Here is a 16,926-nt window from a genome sequence, read left to right on the forward strand (position 1 = left end):
TAAAAAGGCACTGGTACTGCTTCAAAAAACATTCCTTAGTTATTAAAGCTGTTTTAAGGGGTCAGACACAGAAAGGCTGTAGTTTGGATACTCGAGTGTGAGGAATAATGTGCTGAAGCCAGAACAGCCTTCCACTGGGCTCAGTATGGGATTAATCAGAATGTCCAATTGAAGATAATTACATATCCCTACTAAAAAGGATGTCTTTTTTGTAGTGATACTGTCAGCCAGTATTATCAAGTGACATACAGCATGTTACAAGCTAGACTTTTAAAATGTAAAGATTTATAACAGTGACATGGACACAGTATGAACTGAGAGGATATATTAACTTTTGGTTGGGCAGGTATTAAGTGAAGGCCAAAAAAGGAGTCCGAGATAGTCATTATGTACACAATTAAAATGAGAAAATAGAGCTATGCATTTCATATTATGAAAATTAATAGCTGAGACAAGCTCATCTCTTGCACAAAAAGACTTCAGAAGACTTGAAAACAAACAACTTTCAATTTACGGTGGACTAAATGGTTCTGTCTCACAGCATTCACCTTGTACTTACCAATGCCATCAGGTAAGACCTGAAGTAAATTCTGAGAAACAAGCAAGTCTGTTAAAGAAGTCAGACCACTAATTTCTTCAGGAAGGCATTCCAATTTATTTTCAGAAACATCCAGACAAAGCAGGTTTTTCAGGTTTCCTACTTCCTGCGATACAAGACAAAAAAAAAAATTTAAGTCATGCCCAAACACGTAACAAAACAATTTGAAAAATGTACCATTGCAATGAAACTCCAGAAGGAAAAACAATTCTCTTTATGACTTCTAAATTGGTCATTCTTTCTCTGACCTCTAAATGCAGAAAAAAGTAAACAATCATATTTTACATATGATAAACCAACCAAGCAATTCAGACACAGTTCCTTATTCTAACTATTAAGACTGGTTTCAGTAGTCAGACAAGGTATGCTGAGCACACCCGGGCAAGCATCAGCCAAAACTGGAGTTATCCCCAAGTAAAGACTGCAAAGTTGTTTTTTGAGAACTACAGATTATCAACCTCCACGTAATTAAAGTCTGCCCCTCCCAATTAACCCTAGGCAAATTAGGATTAGTTTCTTTTGGCTGATACAGCAACATGCCATGACATCTAGGGATTTCATATCTTCACATCTCCCAACTGCAACAAATGTAGAAATAGGAACTGGGAGTGTTGCTCTAGCAAGCATATTTTAACTGCCAAGTTCTACTGCCATCATCTACAATTATTAATGATTACTTAATTTTTTACAGTGGTAATCTGCCAATTAGCTTGAAAGTCTGACAGAGAAATGCCTTTGTTCCTGTTAGCCATCACAGCACCCTCCCATTCCGTATATACAGACAACCCTATACACGCTCTAGAATAGTTCCTATTTTAGTCATCCAAAGCATCTTCCAGAGAACAGAATGTCTAGGGCAGAAATGTCCTTTTCTTTTACATATATGAAATCATCGCACAATGACAGCCTTGATCCTAACTCACAAGACCAGTCCTTTAATTTTAGAAATGTTTGCCCCTCAAGAGGGCCTTTCATTAAACACATATACACACACCCTTTATCCTATCTTTTGGACATTAGACCAAATATACAATAATGGCCAGCTTAAATAAAAACAGCTGCTGAAGTCACACTTGACCTTTTATGAATGCTAATCAGTGTTTAACTACATCTACTTAAAGAATTAGTAGTCCAAGCAAACAACAAAGTCAACAAAACCCACTAAACTGTAACTAATTTCCAAATTACACTGTTGACAATGAGATCAATACACCAACTAACAGCAAACTGAACAAGGAAGAGGGAAAAGCAGGTTTTGACTTCGCTCTAAAGGAAAAAGGGGGAAAGAAACAATCCCACATGTTATGACAGTTCTTAAGAAAGGGAATTTGGAGTGCTGTAAGCTTTAAATGCTAAGGCACTTCATCCCATGACTGATGTCAGATGGGAGATTTGCCTGCATAAATCAAAATTTCTATTTATGGCAAAAGTTCTATGATTGTACTTCTCCCAAACACTGTATTTGAATAGAAGAAGATCACTGCAAAAAAAAACCTAATGATTCCTCTTCAAAGCTCTGAAAACTGCAATTTAAAAATAGATACAAAAGGTGAGAGTTAGCTCAGCCAACTAGTGGCTCCTTGATCATTGAGCCAGGACTATAAACAGAGGATGTGTCATCCTATAAACTGAACAATGTGCCTACTAGGAAACAATTCCTTTGTCAACATTTTTTGAAGAAAATGTCTGACAACATCTGATGTCATGTCAACATGATCTGGCAATGTGCCCTCGCAGCCTAGAATACCAACGGGACCCTGAGCTGCATCAAAAGGAGTGTGGTCAGCAGGTCACTCCACTCTGGTGAGACCCCACCTACAGCAGTGAGTCTAGCTCTAGAGGCCCAACATAAGAAGGACACAGACTTGTTGGAGAAAGTCCAGAGGAGGGACACGAAGGTGATCAGAGGTCTGGAGCACCTCTCTAGGGAGACAGGCTGAGAGAGCTGGGCTTGTTCAGCTTGGAGAAAAGAAGGCTCTGGGGACAACTTACAGCAGCCTTCCAGTACCTAAAAGGGGCTACAAGAAATCCAGAGAGGGACTTTTTACAAGGGCATGTAGCGATAGGACAAGGGGTAATGGCCTTAAACCGAGAGTATATTTATATTAGATACAAGGAAGAAACTGTTTACCATGAGGGTGGTGAGGCACTGAAACAAGTTGCCCAGAGAAGCTGTGGATGCTCCATCCCTGGAAGTGTTCAAGGCCAGGTTGGATGGGGCTTTAAGCAACCTGGTCTAGCGGAAGGTGTCCCTGGCCATGGCATGGGAGTTGAAATTAGATGACCTTTAAGGTCCCTTCCAACCCCAACCATTCTATGATTCTATGTACAATGCCTTACTGAGGAACTTATTAAGAGAAAGCCCTTACACATCCAAAACCAAACCCAGGAAAACGAACGGAGAAGAACTATTCATTTTGGATCATCACCCTTTAGGTACAGATAAAAAGGTTTTCTTTAAAAAGCATCATCAAAACAGTATCAGTAGAGCTCATCTTTACCTGAGGTATTTCGGTTAATTGGTTTCCATCCAACCAGAGGTCTTTAAGATTGAAAAGTGCACCAATTGTTTCTGGCTATAATATAAAAAGTAAAAATGTTAAGTAGCATAGCAGCTTCAAGTAAAAAACAAATGGCCACCCCATAATTACAGTCTGAGCAAACCAATGCTTACTCCAAGCACTATTTAGAAGTACCATGGTTAAATGCAGCAAGGGTGAATGTGAGCATTTGGGAACTCCATCATACAAATTAATTTCTATGGCTTAACAAGCTACAATACTTTACCTGGCAGGCACTAACAAACTGCATTGCACACTCTTAATCTACTGCAAATCCAACATTTAATCGAGTTAGCTTAAGGGAGATGACTGATACCTTTTGGTACATCTACCTGCCACAATGTCAGACACCGCAGCGCTCAGCAGTTTGCCTCGGCCCCCTCCCAAAGATTCCTGTTCCCACCCTGGAAACCGCTGAGCTTCCATCTGTGTATAGCCCACCCAGCTCCCTGCAGCAGCCCATGTGTTCACGGCAATCGGAAGTGCAGACAAGAGTTTGTGCCCTTCCACTCCTTTTTCTTTCCACAGAAAAAGTCTGTGCAGTGCTCTCATTTTCTAGAGATCAGCTGTGGTTTCTTGGGTAAAGAAATATTGTACTGAATGAGACTAAGCAGATATGAGAAGCACCGACTCACTGCCAAAATTCATCTGTACATACAGAAAGACTTTCCCTCCATATATTTTTCTTTCTTCAATTTTGGACATCCTACAACCTATTTAACATAAATGATGTGTAAAACAAGGCCAACGTGCACTATCAGTGGCATGTTCTCTTACCAAGTGATAAAGTTCATTGTTTCCTAAATCAAGTTCTTCTAGTCGCTGCAGCTGGGCAAGTGATCTATGAGATAAGTCAAAACAAAACCACATCAGACTAAACCAACAGAAACCCCATGTATTTGAATGAGCTCATTTTACTGAAACTCATATTTCAAATTACAATGTATTGTAGACAGACAGTTATTTTACTGGGCATAGACTATTTGCAGTAATATCTTACTGAAAAAGTAACTTGGTTTGTCAGTGTTACTGTATGCTCTTGAAACACAAAACTTACTATAGGCAATCAAATCATTATTCTTTACTTTAACCATCAGCCCCTCAGGGTCAACAGTGCCACATAGTTTAGTATAGTTGGTTGGGTTTATTTTTAGGGCGAATTTAGTTATGCAACTGGATAAAAATTCCCCACAGTGATCACATGTAACAGTGTGACTCAAGACTCAACAAATCCATCATGTATCTTCTCAACCTGATCTATCAGTTTCTGAAGTATTTTGGGTTGGATTTGAAGATGCAAACAGAGGGAAGCCCAGAAAGATGTAGAAGTTCTTGAAATATGAACAGACACAGAGGCCCATCCTTCTACTTCAAAAGCAGCCTGCTGTAGAGCTCTTGCTTCCTTGTCCAAAGCTGCAGTACTACGAAAGCCAGCCAGACTCATCAGCTACATTACTGACAGTCAGAATTTTCCAGGAGCAATAAAATTGTCAGCATTTGTGACAGCTTAATTCTGACACCACATGGCAAGACCTAGCTAGCAATTCTTATCTTCTGACCACTGACATCTAAAGTGCCTTGTGGCTCACAGCTACAAACAGCCGCAACTGAGGTGCTGGGTAGATTGACAGGAAAAAAGGATCCCAAAGCGACTGAGGAAGAGATTCTGATTAAAATGGGTTAAATTTATTACAGTATCTATTAAATTATCTAAACAAGCAGAATAGGAGTCACCAAAACTCTTTCAAGAAGCAGCAGGGTAGTGAAGGAAGGGAATTCCTTCATTAGAGAAAGAAGAGGCTTCTTCAAGGCAGCCAAAAAGGATCCCCAAACTATAAGATACCTGATTAATCTTACAAAGGACCACCAATTCCTCTTCCACAATACAGACAACACAGAGATGTCTAGGTATCTTTTTCTTGCCAAAATCACAGTGAGTTGAGTCAGATTTTAGACATCAGTAGGCCTAGTTTGTCACCAAGGCTTTGATTTCCAGGTTTTAGAAGCTTTTGGTTACTTAGCCATGAATGCAAATGCTTATTTAAATGCTCTGAAGGTCTGGAGTTGAAATGTCTGAGATCCTATTAGCCTACTTTCACAGTTATGAAATTTCAGCATGAGAACAACCCAAAACAATACCTGCACTTCCTGCTGTGTTTGGGAAGAAATGCTTGGTGATGCTGTGTTTTATATAAAATATTTATTTAGATCAGAACCAATTGACACAGACTGCAGGTTCTTGCTACTAACAAAGTGGAACCAGAGGTAATGGATGTAACCAGGTGTTGCTAAAACAAAGCTGTATCTCTTAAATGAAGTTGTCAGTCAGCACTGAATATTTTTTCTAACTGTCATTCAGTTTCAAATCTTAGCAAATTTTAAGAAGCAGATTTTATGTTAACACAATCAAACACACAAAATGTCACTTACTCAGGTAAATATGTCAGCAAGTTTTCTCTAAGTTCCAGTGAAGCCAGGTTATACAGACTGGAAAAAAAATCAAAAGAGCAAACCACATTTTAATGCAATCTTATTCCTCATATTCCACACTTTCAGAGAAGGAAAGTGTCTGTTTACATAGGATTGCTGTGAGTTGATTTTTCTGTTGTTTTAATTCAATCAGCTCATCATGTGAAAGGCAGCATACAAAGACTGGATGTTTCTGCATGGTTCTCCGTGATACTTCAACACATTAAAGCCAGAAAGTAAACAGACAAAGCACAAATTTCCATTTGTTAAAAGGTCAGTAGCTGTAAGTTACTGAAGACAGCATATTCAAATGAACTGCATTTATTTGCTCGCTTTCAGAATCTGGTGTGGGCTAGCAAAGTTACAGAGCATCAGGTAAACCCATCACTACTCTAACAACAGTGTGCTCATTACTGTAAGTGACATTATGCTTCTAAGCGGCTCATTTACTCCATATCCCAGGCTTTTACTATCATCACCATAGCAACATTCAGATTTTTCAGGGGTTTATTTATGACTAAATGGAGCACAAGGAGTCAGACATTATCCCAGCACTATAATCTGCTCTAATCCTCCAGCATCCCAGGGGAAAATAAAAATCAGATATGGTGACTGCAAATAAATAGTTCCCTACAAGAGAATATGTTTCGTCATGGTGTGCAGGGGAGAGGGACAGGGTACTAGGCCTTAAATAAAATCTAGATTAAAACAGGAATTCCACTAAATTTGAAACACCCGATAAATTTAAACCCAAAATGTTTTTGTTTGTACACCTTTGAGGGGGATGGGGGGACGGACCACAGAGTGAGAACACATAAAATTGAAACACTTGTTTTCACTTCAAACAATACAAGCATATTGAATCACATGATCATTAGTTAGCCCCAGTAAAAATGCAGATGGTAACCTGAATAATACTAAAGAAAACCCTTCATATTGCAACTCCAATACAGTTATTTAAGCAGGAAAAGCAACATAACTGATGTAATGAGTTATTAAAAGGGAAAGAAGATTTTTCACAGATTGGCTTTGGATGACGTCTGAAAAATAGATCCTTACTTCAAGCACCGATCTCATACTGCATTTAAAGAACAGTGAATGGAATCTCACAGGAGCTTTGATTACAGCCTCAACAGTCCTCCCCACCTTTTAAAATAAACAAACTTTACCCAATGGGTTCTGTATTCCTCCAGAAGAAAGACAGTTACAACATACCTTATAGGTGAAGACGTTTTAGTAGAAGCCCAATACAATTAACACATAAGTGAGAATAACTCAGCTACTGCCACTCAAAATCATCTGACAGAAACCAGGCTGTAGGAAACCATCATTTCAATGACACAAGAAAGAGCTCTCATATAAAAATTTTAACACTACAAAACACAAGTCATGGTGGCACACGGTATCTGACATTCTCACATGAACCAAATCAGTGGAAGGGGAGAGGTGATGGAGAACAGTTTCTCTCCAAGAGGAACATAGGTCTGCTCTTACTCACATTGCCACCCACACACTGCCTTTACATTTTTGTTTACAGGTTTTCCAGAAACCTATTCCAAACTTCCTTAGAATGTCACACTTTCTCTTCAGGCTTGTATTACGTGAGGCCCATGATTCACTTTTAACAAAAGAATACAAAAAGGATGCACACACTGCCAAGCTGCCTTGTAATCTTGTGTTTACAGATCACCTCGCATTTACTTATCTCCCTCCCCATTATACTGAAGTGTCGATTAGTAAAATAGTGCAATCTCTTAATTGCTCTTCTTACATCAGACACCACTTTGGCTGTGGCTAAACAGAAATCTTTGTCAGCAAAACCACATTCAACAGCAAGAACTTGGGAACCACCATCTTAACCATCCTCATCGTATCATTACACTGGGGCAGGCCAGTGTATCGACTCAAGAAATTGATCCTGCTTAAAAATAACCCTGCAAAAAAAAATAACGCAGATCCCTAACCCGACATAGAATAAACCCCCTTAAACACATGGGTCAATACAACTGCCAGAAAGGTGCACAGAAGGCGCAGGGACCACCCCAGCCAGCAGTGCCATGGGGACCCACTGGGTACTGGTGACCTTGTGGACACCCACCGCCTACCACACGCTTCAGAGACCAACCGTGGCTGATCATGGTCCTGGAGGAGGTTCTCTTCTTATGGGGGGCATTTATGTTTTCATCTCTAACGACTCTAGTTTCTGGAGAAGAAAAATAATAAAGATGCTGCCCTCCAGCACTTGAATCAATCTTTTCTACTTTTTCCAAGGTCTCCAGTCCAAATGCAATGCAAAGGGAACCCAACAGGCAAAATAACATTTCCCACTATGTAATATAAAGTAGATAATAAGTCTATGAAGTTTACACCAGCAAAGCTGCCCATTAGATTGAAGTATAAAGGTGGATCAATCTGAAGTAGAGGTCAGAAAATAAGAAGAAACTTTTAACTCATTACTCTTAAATTTCAACTAGTTACAGAAGAGGCTCCCTCTAAGGCCATGTGCTGCAATTTCAAATGGCAAAACATGACAGTTACAGTATAGAATACAGATAAAAATGGAAAAGGCACACTCATGTACTGAAGCACCGATCTCTGATATACTACAGAGCAAAGATAAAGCTCTTCCTTAAATTTACCAACAGGTTCTTAACACATCCTATGTTCACTAACATTTTTCTGCTTTTAAGGTATGTTAAGAGACATGATTTTCAGTCATTTGCAAGCAAAATTCTAGATTTCTTGCTATTTTTCAGACATGTTTTCTGATATACTAATACATTCCCTTCATAAAGTGTAATTTTTCCTCTTCTCAACTGCAAATAAAGATTTTTCACAATATACTAGTCAAAACATTTCCCTCGACCCTTTATTTTGTGGATGCACTGTTAGTTAAGTCTTTCTGAAGTTTTTGAAAGACACTAAAAGAAGTCATACTTCATCAATTTCCAAGTCTTTCCCTAATCCTAATTTTCATTTAGGAGAGAAAACCAGTCATGGGGGAGTTAGCTGTTTGTTTCAAGCCATAAAACACAAAGGCAACATCAATCTAGCCTACTCAGACAGGAGTCACGGTTCTGCCAGAGGCTATTCACCAACTGCATTTAGAAATACAAAAGTATAAACAAAATCTCTATTCTAAAGAGGAAAGAAAAAACCCCAAATACTTTTCCAAGACTACCATAATAAGAAGCTATTTCACAGAAACTTGTAAAAAGGATTAATAGTGTAATAATTCTCACCACAAATGCTACCACACACCCCCGAACACCAAGCATGTGTGTGGAAAAACAAACAAACAAACAAACAACAACAAACACAAAACCAAAACAAAAACAACAAAACACAACAACAGACAGACAAGGAGACATGTTCCCTAGTTACCTTGGATGAAATTACCTTTTCAGTTTACTATATACATTAAATATACTCTGCCTTGTAAAGTTATAAAATACAAAACTGAAAATCGTTTTCCTAGTGCTTTTACTTTATCAAGGACAGCTGTATGATTCCCCTTTTCAAGGAGATGGAAAGTCAGCCTTAGGAGTGACAACAGACAACCTTATCTGGCCCATTTTATCTCCATCCAGCCCACAACAGGACTGGGGGCACCCAAGCCCCTTGGGGTACAACAGCAAATGCTTCTGAGGAAAGCACTGGGAAGCACAGTGAGACAAATGCTACTTTCTTGTAAAAATGAAGTGAAAAATACAAAGGTTGAAAAAGGAAATGTGGAAAAAGCTGGGAGAAAATGAAGATAGATGACAAAAGGACTATTATGAAAGGTAAAGACCCTTAGTCAACTAAAAACTGGACAACAGTCTCCTCTTACTTAAGTAATGAAAATCTCACACATTTTGACCTCATGTCAATAGCACAGCACAGCTGAGCCTGCAACAGGTCAGGCTTTGGAAAACAACAAAACAGAGTTGGAAGAGAGGAAGATCTAAAACACCTGCAGAAACACATGGCCCTATTTGCACCCTTTCCAGCAAGTTTCAGCTGCTTAAGGGAATGCAAAAATCCCAAATTTAGTTTTGGGATCACCAACCTATAAAGAGTGATCTTTTCCTCATGTTTGTAAGACTGTAAAGAGAAGGGAAAGACAGAACAGGCATGGTTCCCACATTTACATACAACAAGGGAAGGTCCTGCACAATATGGTTGGCTAAAGAGAAAATCAGTACAGATTCTGAATTTGGTCTGGTATTACTTTTTTGCTGCAGCAGCAGTAGCCATAGTTACAGAACACAGTCCAAGGATGCTGCATACAGAAATGCAATTATCAAGTCCACATTCTGTTTATTTCTACCAGTTCCAAAGGACTTCAGCTCACTGAACCAGTATCTAAACATTACTGTTACTTTGATGATGTCCTGCCCCTGTATCCTACACAGCACATACACTTTCAAACACTCGATGCAATATAAACTGAGAAGGGAGTTCAAACTAGGCAATTCATCTTTTTTGTGCAGAAAAGGAAAGCACCAGTCTTCCTGTCTATCAAGGGTCTTTCAAGAGAGGAGAGGGTAACTATGTACTCTTATAATAGCATACAAAATGCATGAAACTAGTCGTATTTAAATTTATTACAGCCCATCCCCACTGACCAAATAAAACAACCAATAACATGTATGAACCTGCCCCAGGACACACCAGTTAGGTGACTAGTCATCTGACAGGATCCTATCAAGCTACTCCCATCCCACAATTCACTGAGAACTCAACATTTAGCAGCCTTTTTTCCCCAAGGAAATGACAGGGTTAATCAGTCACCAGACAGCTCTCAAAATGCCACTTAACTCAGACCATAAGTATTTGAAGGTACAGCACAAACCTTTGGGATGGGGTCCTCTTCCAACTCACTCCCTAAAGAAGCCTCTTTCTCTCATCCTCTCTTCACTGACTGTATCATAGACTGCAGAAATAGCCTGAGATCAGTCTCCAAACACCATCTCCTACTTCCAACCATATCCTGGGCTGCATCAAAATAAGTGTGACCACCAGGTTGCAGGAGGTAATTCTGCCCCTCTACTCCGCTCTGCTGAGACCCATACCTTCTGTGTCCAGTTCTGGGGCCCTCAACATAAGAAGGACATGGACCTGTTGGGAGCAAGTTCAGAGGAGGCCACGAAAATGCTCAGAGGGCTGTTCCAGCCCTCCTATGAGGACAGGCTGAGAGAGCTGGGGTTGTTCAGCCTGGAGAAAATAAGGCTCTGGGGAGACATTATTGCAGCCCTTCAATACATAAATAGGGCTTATGAGAAAGATGAAGAGATACTTTTACCAGGGCCTGCAGTGACCAGACAAGAGACAATGATTTTAACCTGAAAGAGGGTAGATGTAGAGTAGACAAAATGAAGATTTGTTGTTGTTGTGATGGGAGTGGTGAAACACTGGAATGGGTTGCTCAGAGAAGCTGTGGATGCCCTCCACCTGGAATTGCTCAAGGCCAGCTTGGCTGGGGCTTTGAGCAACACAATCTAGTGAAAGATGTCCCTGCCCATGGCAGTGAAGTTGGACAAGAAGGTCTTTGAAAGTCCTCTCCCACCCAAACCCTGCTGTGATTCTATGAAATTAGATGCTTAAATTTGGATGGTTTCAAGACCTTCCATAGAATACAGCCCTTACCAGAATTAACTACCACTTCAGTTCTTCCCTGATTCTGACTTATTTCACCCACATGCTCTTCACAGTTACTATACCTGCCAGCATGGTATCCTTCCTCAGCACCTGAAGAATCAGCTCCATGTGGGTTTTTGGATTAATGACACTTCCAACACAACAAAAGCAGTATTAGCCTTACAGGGATGGATTACACTTCCTGAATTTCCTAAGGTTCTCTTAACATAAAACCATGCAATTTGTGGTCTATATGCATTTTACCTCCCTTTTTTAAAAGGTTCAACACTATGTTCATTTTGCTTTCAACTACTGCTTAATGCTGGCATATAAATATACAAAGTTATCACAAAAGACCCTTATAAATTCATATCCATTATGTGGTAACCTACAAATAGTATAGAATTGCAGCTATTTTCCTTTTCTCAAGAAGCTTATTTCTCAAAAAAATCCAGCTTCAGTTTAAAGCTTTTTTTTTTCTTCAAATGTCAGCTTTAAATACCATCCCTCCTCTCTCTTTGGTTACCCTTCAGTTGTGGAAACCTGTTTTACAGTGTGAATGATAGAGTAGTAATGAATTTTTGTAAAATTAATGCAACAGAATTAAAAGACAGAGACCCTAAGCCCACACCATGAAATAGGGGAGAGCGATTTTCGTACATTCGTAACTACCAAATCTTAGAAATTCTTATGTGAGCCAGAAATTACAAAATATATTAATTTCTTAAATGAGGGCAAATTTATCCATTCAAAGCAAACTACCTTCACATGTGAAGTCCTGTAGGCCTACCTTTGAATGTAAGTGGTGCTGTAAAAACAACTGCAAAGCAAGTTAACTAGATTTAGTATTGATGAAATCTTACATCTCCTCAGTATGCTTAAAGACAATTCTTCCAAAAGGCACTTTTAAGAGCATTCCCTCTCCTCCTCCTTGGAGGCAAAGCAACTTGAAGTAAGTTGCTTCCAAGTTAAACACTATTCTTTCCTCTCAGTTGTATAACATGCAAGGGAAAAGGCACGTGAGGCTTTCCTTAGCAATCCATTTCTGGAGTTTGACAAGCAGGACAGTATTCTAGTGAGAAAACCTGAAAGTAACGATTATGTTCCTAATACTTGCTATTTTCAACAGAGCTGGGAAAGGTGGACACAAATTGTGAGGCCAAAATATTCCTTCATTGGAAGATTTCAAATAGGCACAGAAGAATGTAAAGTCGATAATTTTGTCATCTTAAACAGCAAAGCCATTGAAAGTATTTGCATAGTCAGTTACTTGAACTGAATAATCAATTCTATTGATTGGCTTGTAAAAAGCTACAGATATTCCATAAGTGAAAACAGGATAAGTATCTTATCAGCCACTAACTGGAGGAAAGACTAAACAGATGGCCAGTGGCACAAGTCACATCCAAATTTTATAAACAGAGGAAAGTTCTGTAGTTTGACCAAGGAATTCCCTAAGTCTATAACACAGGTAGGCTAAGCCCTTAATTGAGACTAGTTTTCTACATAACTTGGTTATCAGGTTGGTGAAATCAGTTCTACACTCTTTCCCTCACACACAGCAACAAGCATGGTCAAAAAAAGAGACAAACACTGAATTCCATATGACCTTCAAAATGCAGGAGGAGAAATGTGTAATTACAGCTCAGGGTGTCCACTTTTGAATGCTTTAGCTGAACATTCTCCAATTTGCTAATCAAGATTACTGAAACAGGTTGGGTATGCTAAGCCAATTCACTATTACAATAAGATTTCATTTTCAAAATACCTTCCATTCCACTCATGCAATATGAGTCTTCAATGACTTGACTAGAAAATGGGATTATTTTACTTAAAAAAAAAAAAAAAAAGAAAAAGAGCTAAATACATGTCAAATACTTCTTACTTGTGTAACATGCGGGATGCAACATCTCGTATTTATAGGCCAGATGGCACTGCATTCACTACTACATGGTTAAATAGTGTTCCTGAAATAAGCTTTAGAGTTCCTTAACATTCAGTTTTGCCATTTAGCAAACAGCTGTGATTAACGCTGAATGCTCTACCTACTCAAACTCTGTAAATATTACTTGTCATGGTAAATACAGATAAGCTAGAGTGAGAGTTTTTAATACTATTTATATCAGCCTAGCCAGACCACCTACAAACAGTCTTCCTTCTATGTATGTGCAAAATAAGCCTCTCTATCACTTTTGCTGTATCACACAAGACTGTATTTTAATCAGACATTATTATGGTAAACCTTAAAACAGAATTACATTGTCTTGCTACACACATTTTTAAGAGCATTTTCCATTCTGTGCAATGCTACCAGATGCGTAATCTACACTTGAGGCATTGTAGCATACAGTAAGAAAAACACAGTCAAGGACTGTCCATCATCAAAACAGTGCCATTCTGATCTGCTTCTGGATCATATGCACCGAGCGCAACATCCCTGCCTTTGAAGACCTTTTATTCTCCAGCTACTCCTATTCAGGTCAACATGAAAGATTCCAAGTTCAGAAGTTGCTGAAAACTCAAAACCTCTGGAGTATTGAAGAAAAATCCTGGAAACAAGAGGAAATTCCTAAATGCTGCCCCTGATGAGAGGAGCAGGATATGCTTGCTGGCTGGGCAGCTCTGCAGACACACATGAACCTGCAGCATAGGCAGGGAAATTAGACTTGCTCTCATTAGACTGAGAAATGTTGTTAAAGACACTCCTACTCACAGCTTAAATTGTGTAACTTGTTTCTCCAAATAGTTCAACTAGCCAACAGGACAACTCCTACTCCAAGCTGCACCCACCTAATTATTAGCTAAAATATTTCACACGCATTAGCATTCACTGTTTTACTCCAGATAGCAACCACACTATGAGTTAAGAGAACACAAACCACAGAGAAACACAAAAAGTAGCACTGGCAATCTTAACACATCTAGGCTGTTACTAAGTCCTAAAGCAGTGTGTCACACATCTCTCTAGTATGCCCTGGAACAATAAGCGAGCTTAAAAGAGGAATGTTTCACCTAACAAGGGAAAACTTTCCGTGCATATACCAGCACTGGACAAGCAGCTGGAAGTGGTCCCAGGGAAGAAAAGTTGTCAGAGACTGAGCATGGCTACGCACAAGCAAGAGAAAAGACAGAAGGTTCAAGAGAGGCCTTGCCTATGTTCTTCAAACATTCAGTTGGGTCTCTTAAATATACTCTTTTTGGCAATAGAAAGGAAAACAAAAATATAAAAGGTCTATGCAGGAAAATCCTTAATGACACAAAAAAATATAAAAGCAACTCTACATATCAAAAGCTTGAATAATTTCAAACACTGGCCTGGGACATGGTCATCCCATACACCAGTCCATGAGAAAAATGGACAGAATATCTGAATTCATGAGGAAGACACCCTTCCATTACTGGTTCACCCCAAGGGAATCCAAGTCTATTATCTGCCTGTAGGAAGAACTTCCTAACTAACCTTCCAAGTATTGCTGTTTGGAAAATATTTGCCATTACTTTTGTTACTTTCCCTATTCAAGACAGTAGGGTAAATTGGCAGTGCCACAAGACTTTAGAGACATTAAGTACATACTGATCACTGTACTACATGAAGATGAATTAGAGAGTTCACTGGCTGCACTGGGTAGCGTCCCAGACAAGAGTATAAGACTGTAAGAATTTAGAATGCATTTCCCTAAGTTTCGACTTAATGTATTGGTCAGAAGACCAGCAGCAAGCATAGGAACTTCAAGAAAACAAAGCCCAACTGTACTAGAATAAATCGCCAGTATATACTTGTTTGCTCACTATTTGACAGATCTCATACAGAGCTCATAGGTCCAGACTATTCCATCAAATAACACCGCAGATTATTATCCAGAGCACACAGAAACTCTGGTAAGGCATTTGCAAACATATCCAAACACCTCTAAGAGGTTTGCTTGGTCTCTTTAGCCAGAAAGACACAATAAGCATTACTTTCCAACTCCTAGCAATTTTTGGGTCCCAGCAAACACAGAGGGAAGAACAGAGAAGGGAATGAAGGGCACGAGAAAGCAACTTTTGGAGAAACCACAAAGCACTTCACTGCTTTTACCAAACAGAATGCAGTCAGCTGCACCATCAAATTCACTTGCAATAAATGATGAAAGTTTTGTGAACTAAAAAAGGAAAGCTGCACTTGTTGGTAGACAGACTAAATATGTGATAAAATTCATTTTCAGAGGTAAGTGACCCATAAGGACTTGAGGCTGCAGTTCTAATTTGGTACAAACAAGACCTCCCAATAATTTCCAACTGGAACCACACAAGATACTTTTCTCTCTGTCACCAAGACATTCCCCAAATGACTTCAGGAACAGTTAAATTTTGAGTGGACACACCATGAGTTTCCCTCATGTTACATTAATATTCTTCTGAGTTGGAAAACATGCATCTTTTACCCAAGCTTACCATTGACTTCCCAACTGCCATATTGCCATCTATCATGAACACCTAATGAGTCAAAGAGAGCAGCCCCACACATTTGTCTCAGCTTCTTCAAGCATAAATCTGATATCAGAAATTTCTACTAATGAGGGTAAAAGTGTTTTTGCAAAAATACAATATTCATATTCTAGATAGCTAACCTGGAAGCACTTCCCAGATCAAAGTAGGTCTGTCAGACTTGAGTAAAATTCTCACCCACCAGGAGAACTCACCAAGACCACCAGGACAAGCATATGGCTCTTCCCAAAGCAAGCGAGGACCCCTGGTTTTCAGCTTCAACATCAGGAATCGGATACAGACTTTAAGGGACGATTGGGTTACGCTGTTCCATTCTGCAACAGCTCATGCAGGGCTGAAACAGTACCACAGCATTCTTCTAGACTGCTTGGGATCAAGAGCAGGCAAATTTTTACCCCTATTCTTGCACAGCTCCACATATTGACTTCTCTACAAATGTCTGGTATCCCCACATTAACCAAAGCTGTTTCTACTCATTTGCCTCCAAACAGAGGCTATCACCACTCACACTGCCAAATGACAGGCAGGACAAGCAAGAAGCCAGAGCCACCACAGGCAGTGATCTCCCAAGGACGCCAGCAACTTCCTCCAGCTACTGTCTGCAAAGCAGTCATCCACCTCATATTTTGGGAATTGTTTCAGCTTGTCACGTTTCTCATACTCATTTTCAGAACCAGGCAGGATCCCAGATTTTTGGCCTCGTTTTTCAGTAACTGCAAAGTCTGAACAAGCCTGTCCTTAGCTGCCAGTGCTGGGAAAAGCTGCGTGAAAAGTTTTGTGAACTTCTACAGAAAAGGAAGATCATCGCAAAAGCCCTGGCTCATACAAGTTTTAGGTAAGACTTCGCCATAGTCACTGGGCACACATTAGCTGTATCTGTTAGTGCTTGCAGAAGGTTTCAAGAGGCATTTTCCACTTCTGTTGCTTCTGGAGTCGTGCCAGTTGACAGCATTCATACCCATGGGAAGTGGCGAAAGCAATGCCAGTCTGAACTTGACTACTTTGCAGGAGCTCTTAATAATAAGATCCCTTTCTGGAGGACTGCTCTGTTTAGAAACAGTGGGGTTTTACTGTCATGGACTACACTGACTCCCCAAAGAATCCATGTAAGAAATATTTCACTTTAAGAAAGAAAGTCCAAGATTAATAGGCCCCTACTTATATTCATGATTCAAAATCTGAGTTACT

General features: G+C 39.6%; 1 protein-coding gene across 2 annotated transcripts in view; it reads right to left on the reverse strand.

Moving 5' to 3' along the window:
* Positions 1-16,926, reverse strand: part of LRRC1 (leucine rich repeat containing 1) — a 71,644-nt gene that overhangs the window by 18,896 nt on the left and 35,822 nt on the right. The window contains exons 5-8 of one of the 2 annotated variants that reach the window (XM_082049285.1): positions 5,590-5,646; positions 3,937-4,000; positions 3,100-3,174; positions 560-704 (exon numbers count right to left, since the gene is read on the reverse strand). In XM_082049285.1, the coding sequence (XP_081905411.1) occupies positions 560-704; positions 3,100-3,174; positions 3,937-4,000; positions 5,590-5,646 (341 nt within the window). The remainder of the gene's footprint in view (positions 1-559; positions 705-3,099; positions 3,175-3,936; positions 4,001-5,589; positions 5,647-16,926) is intronic. The other variant, XM_082049286.1, reaches the window with a different exon arrangement.

Source organism: Streptopelia decaocto (genome assembly GCF_964273445.1).
Source record: "Streptopelia decaocto genome assembly, chromosome: 3".
NCBI classification, from domain to species: domain Eukaryota; kingdom Metazoa; phylum Chordata; class Aves; order Columbiformes; family Columbidae; genus Streptopelia; species Streptopelia decaocto.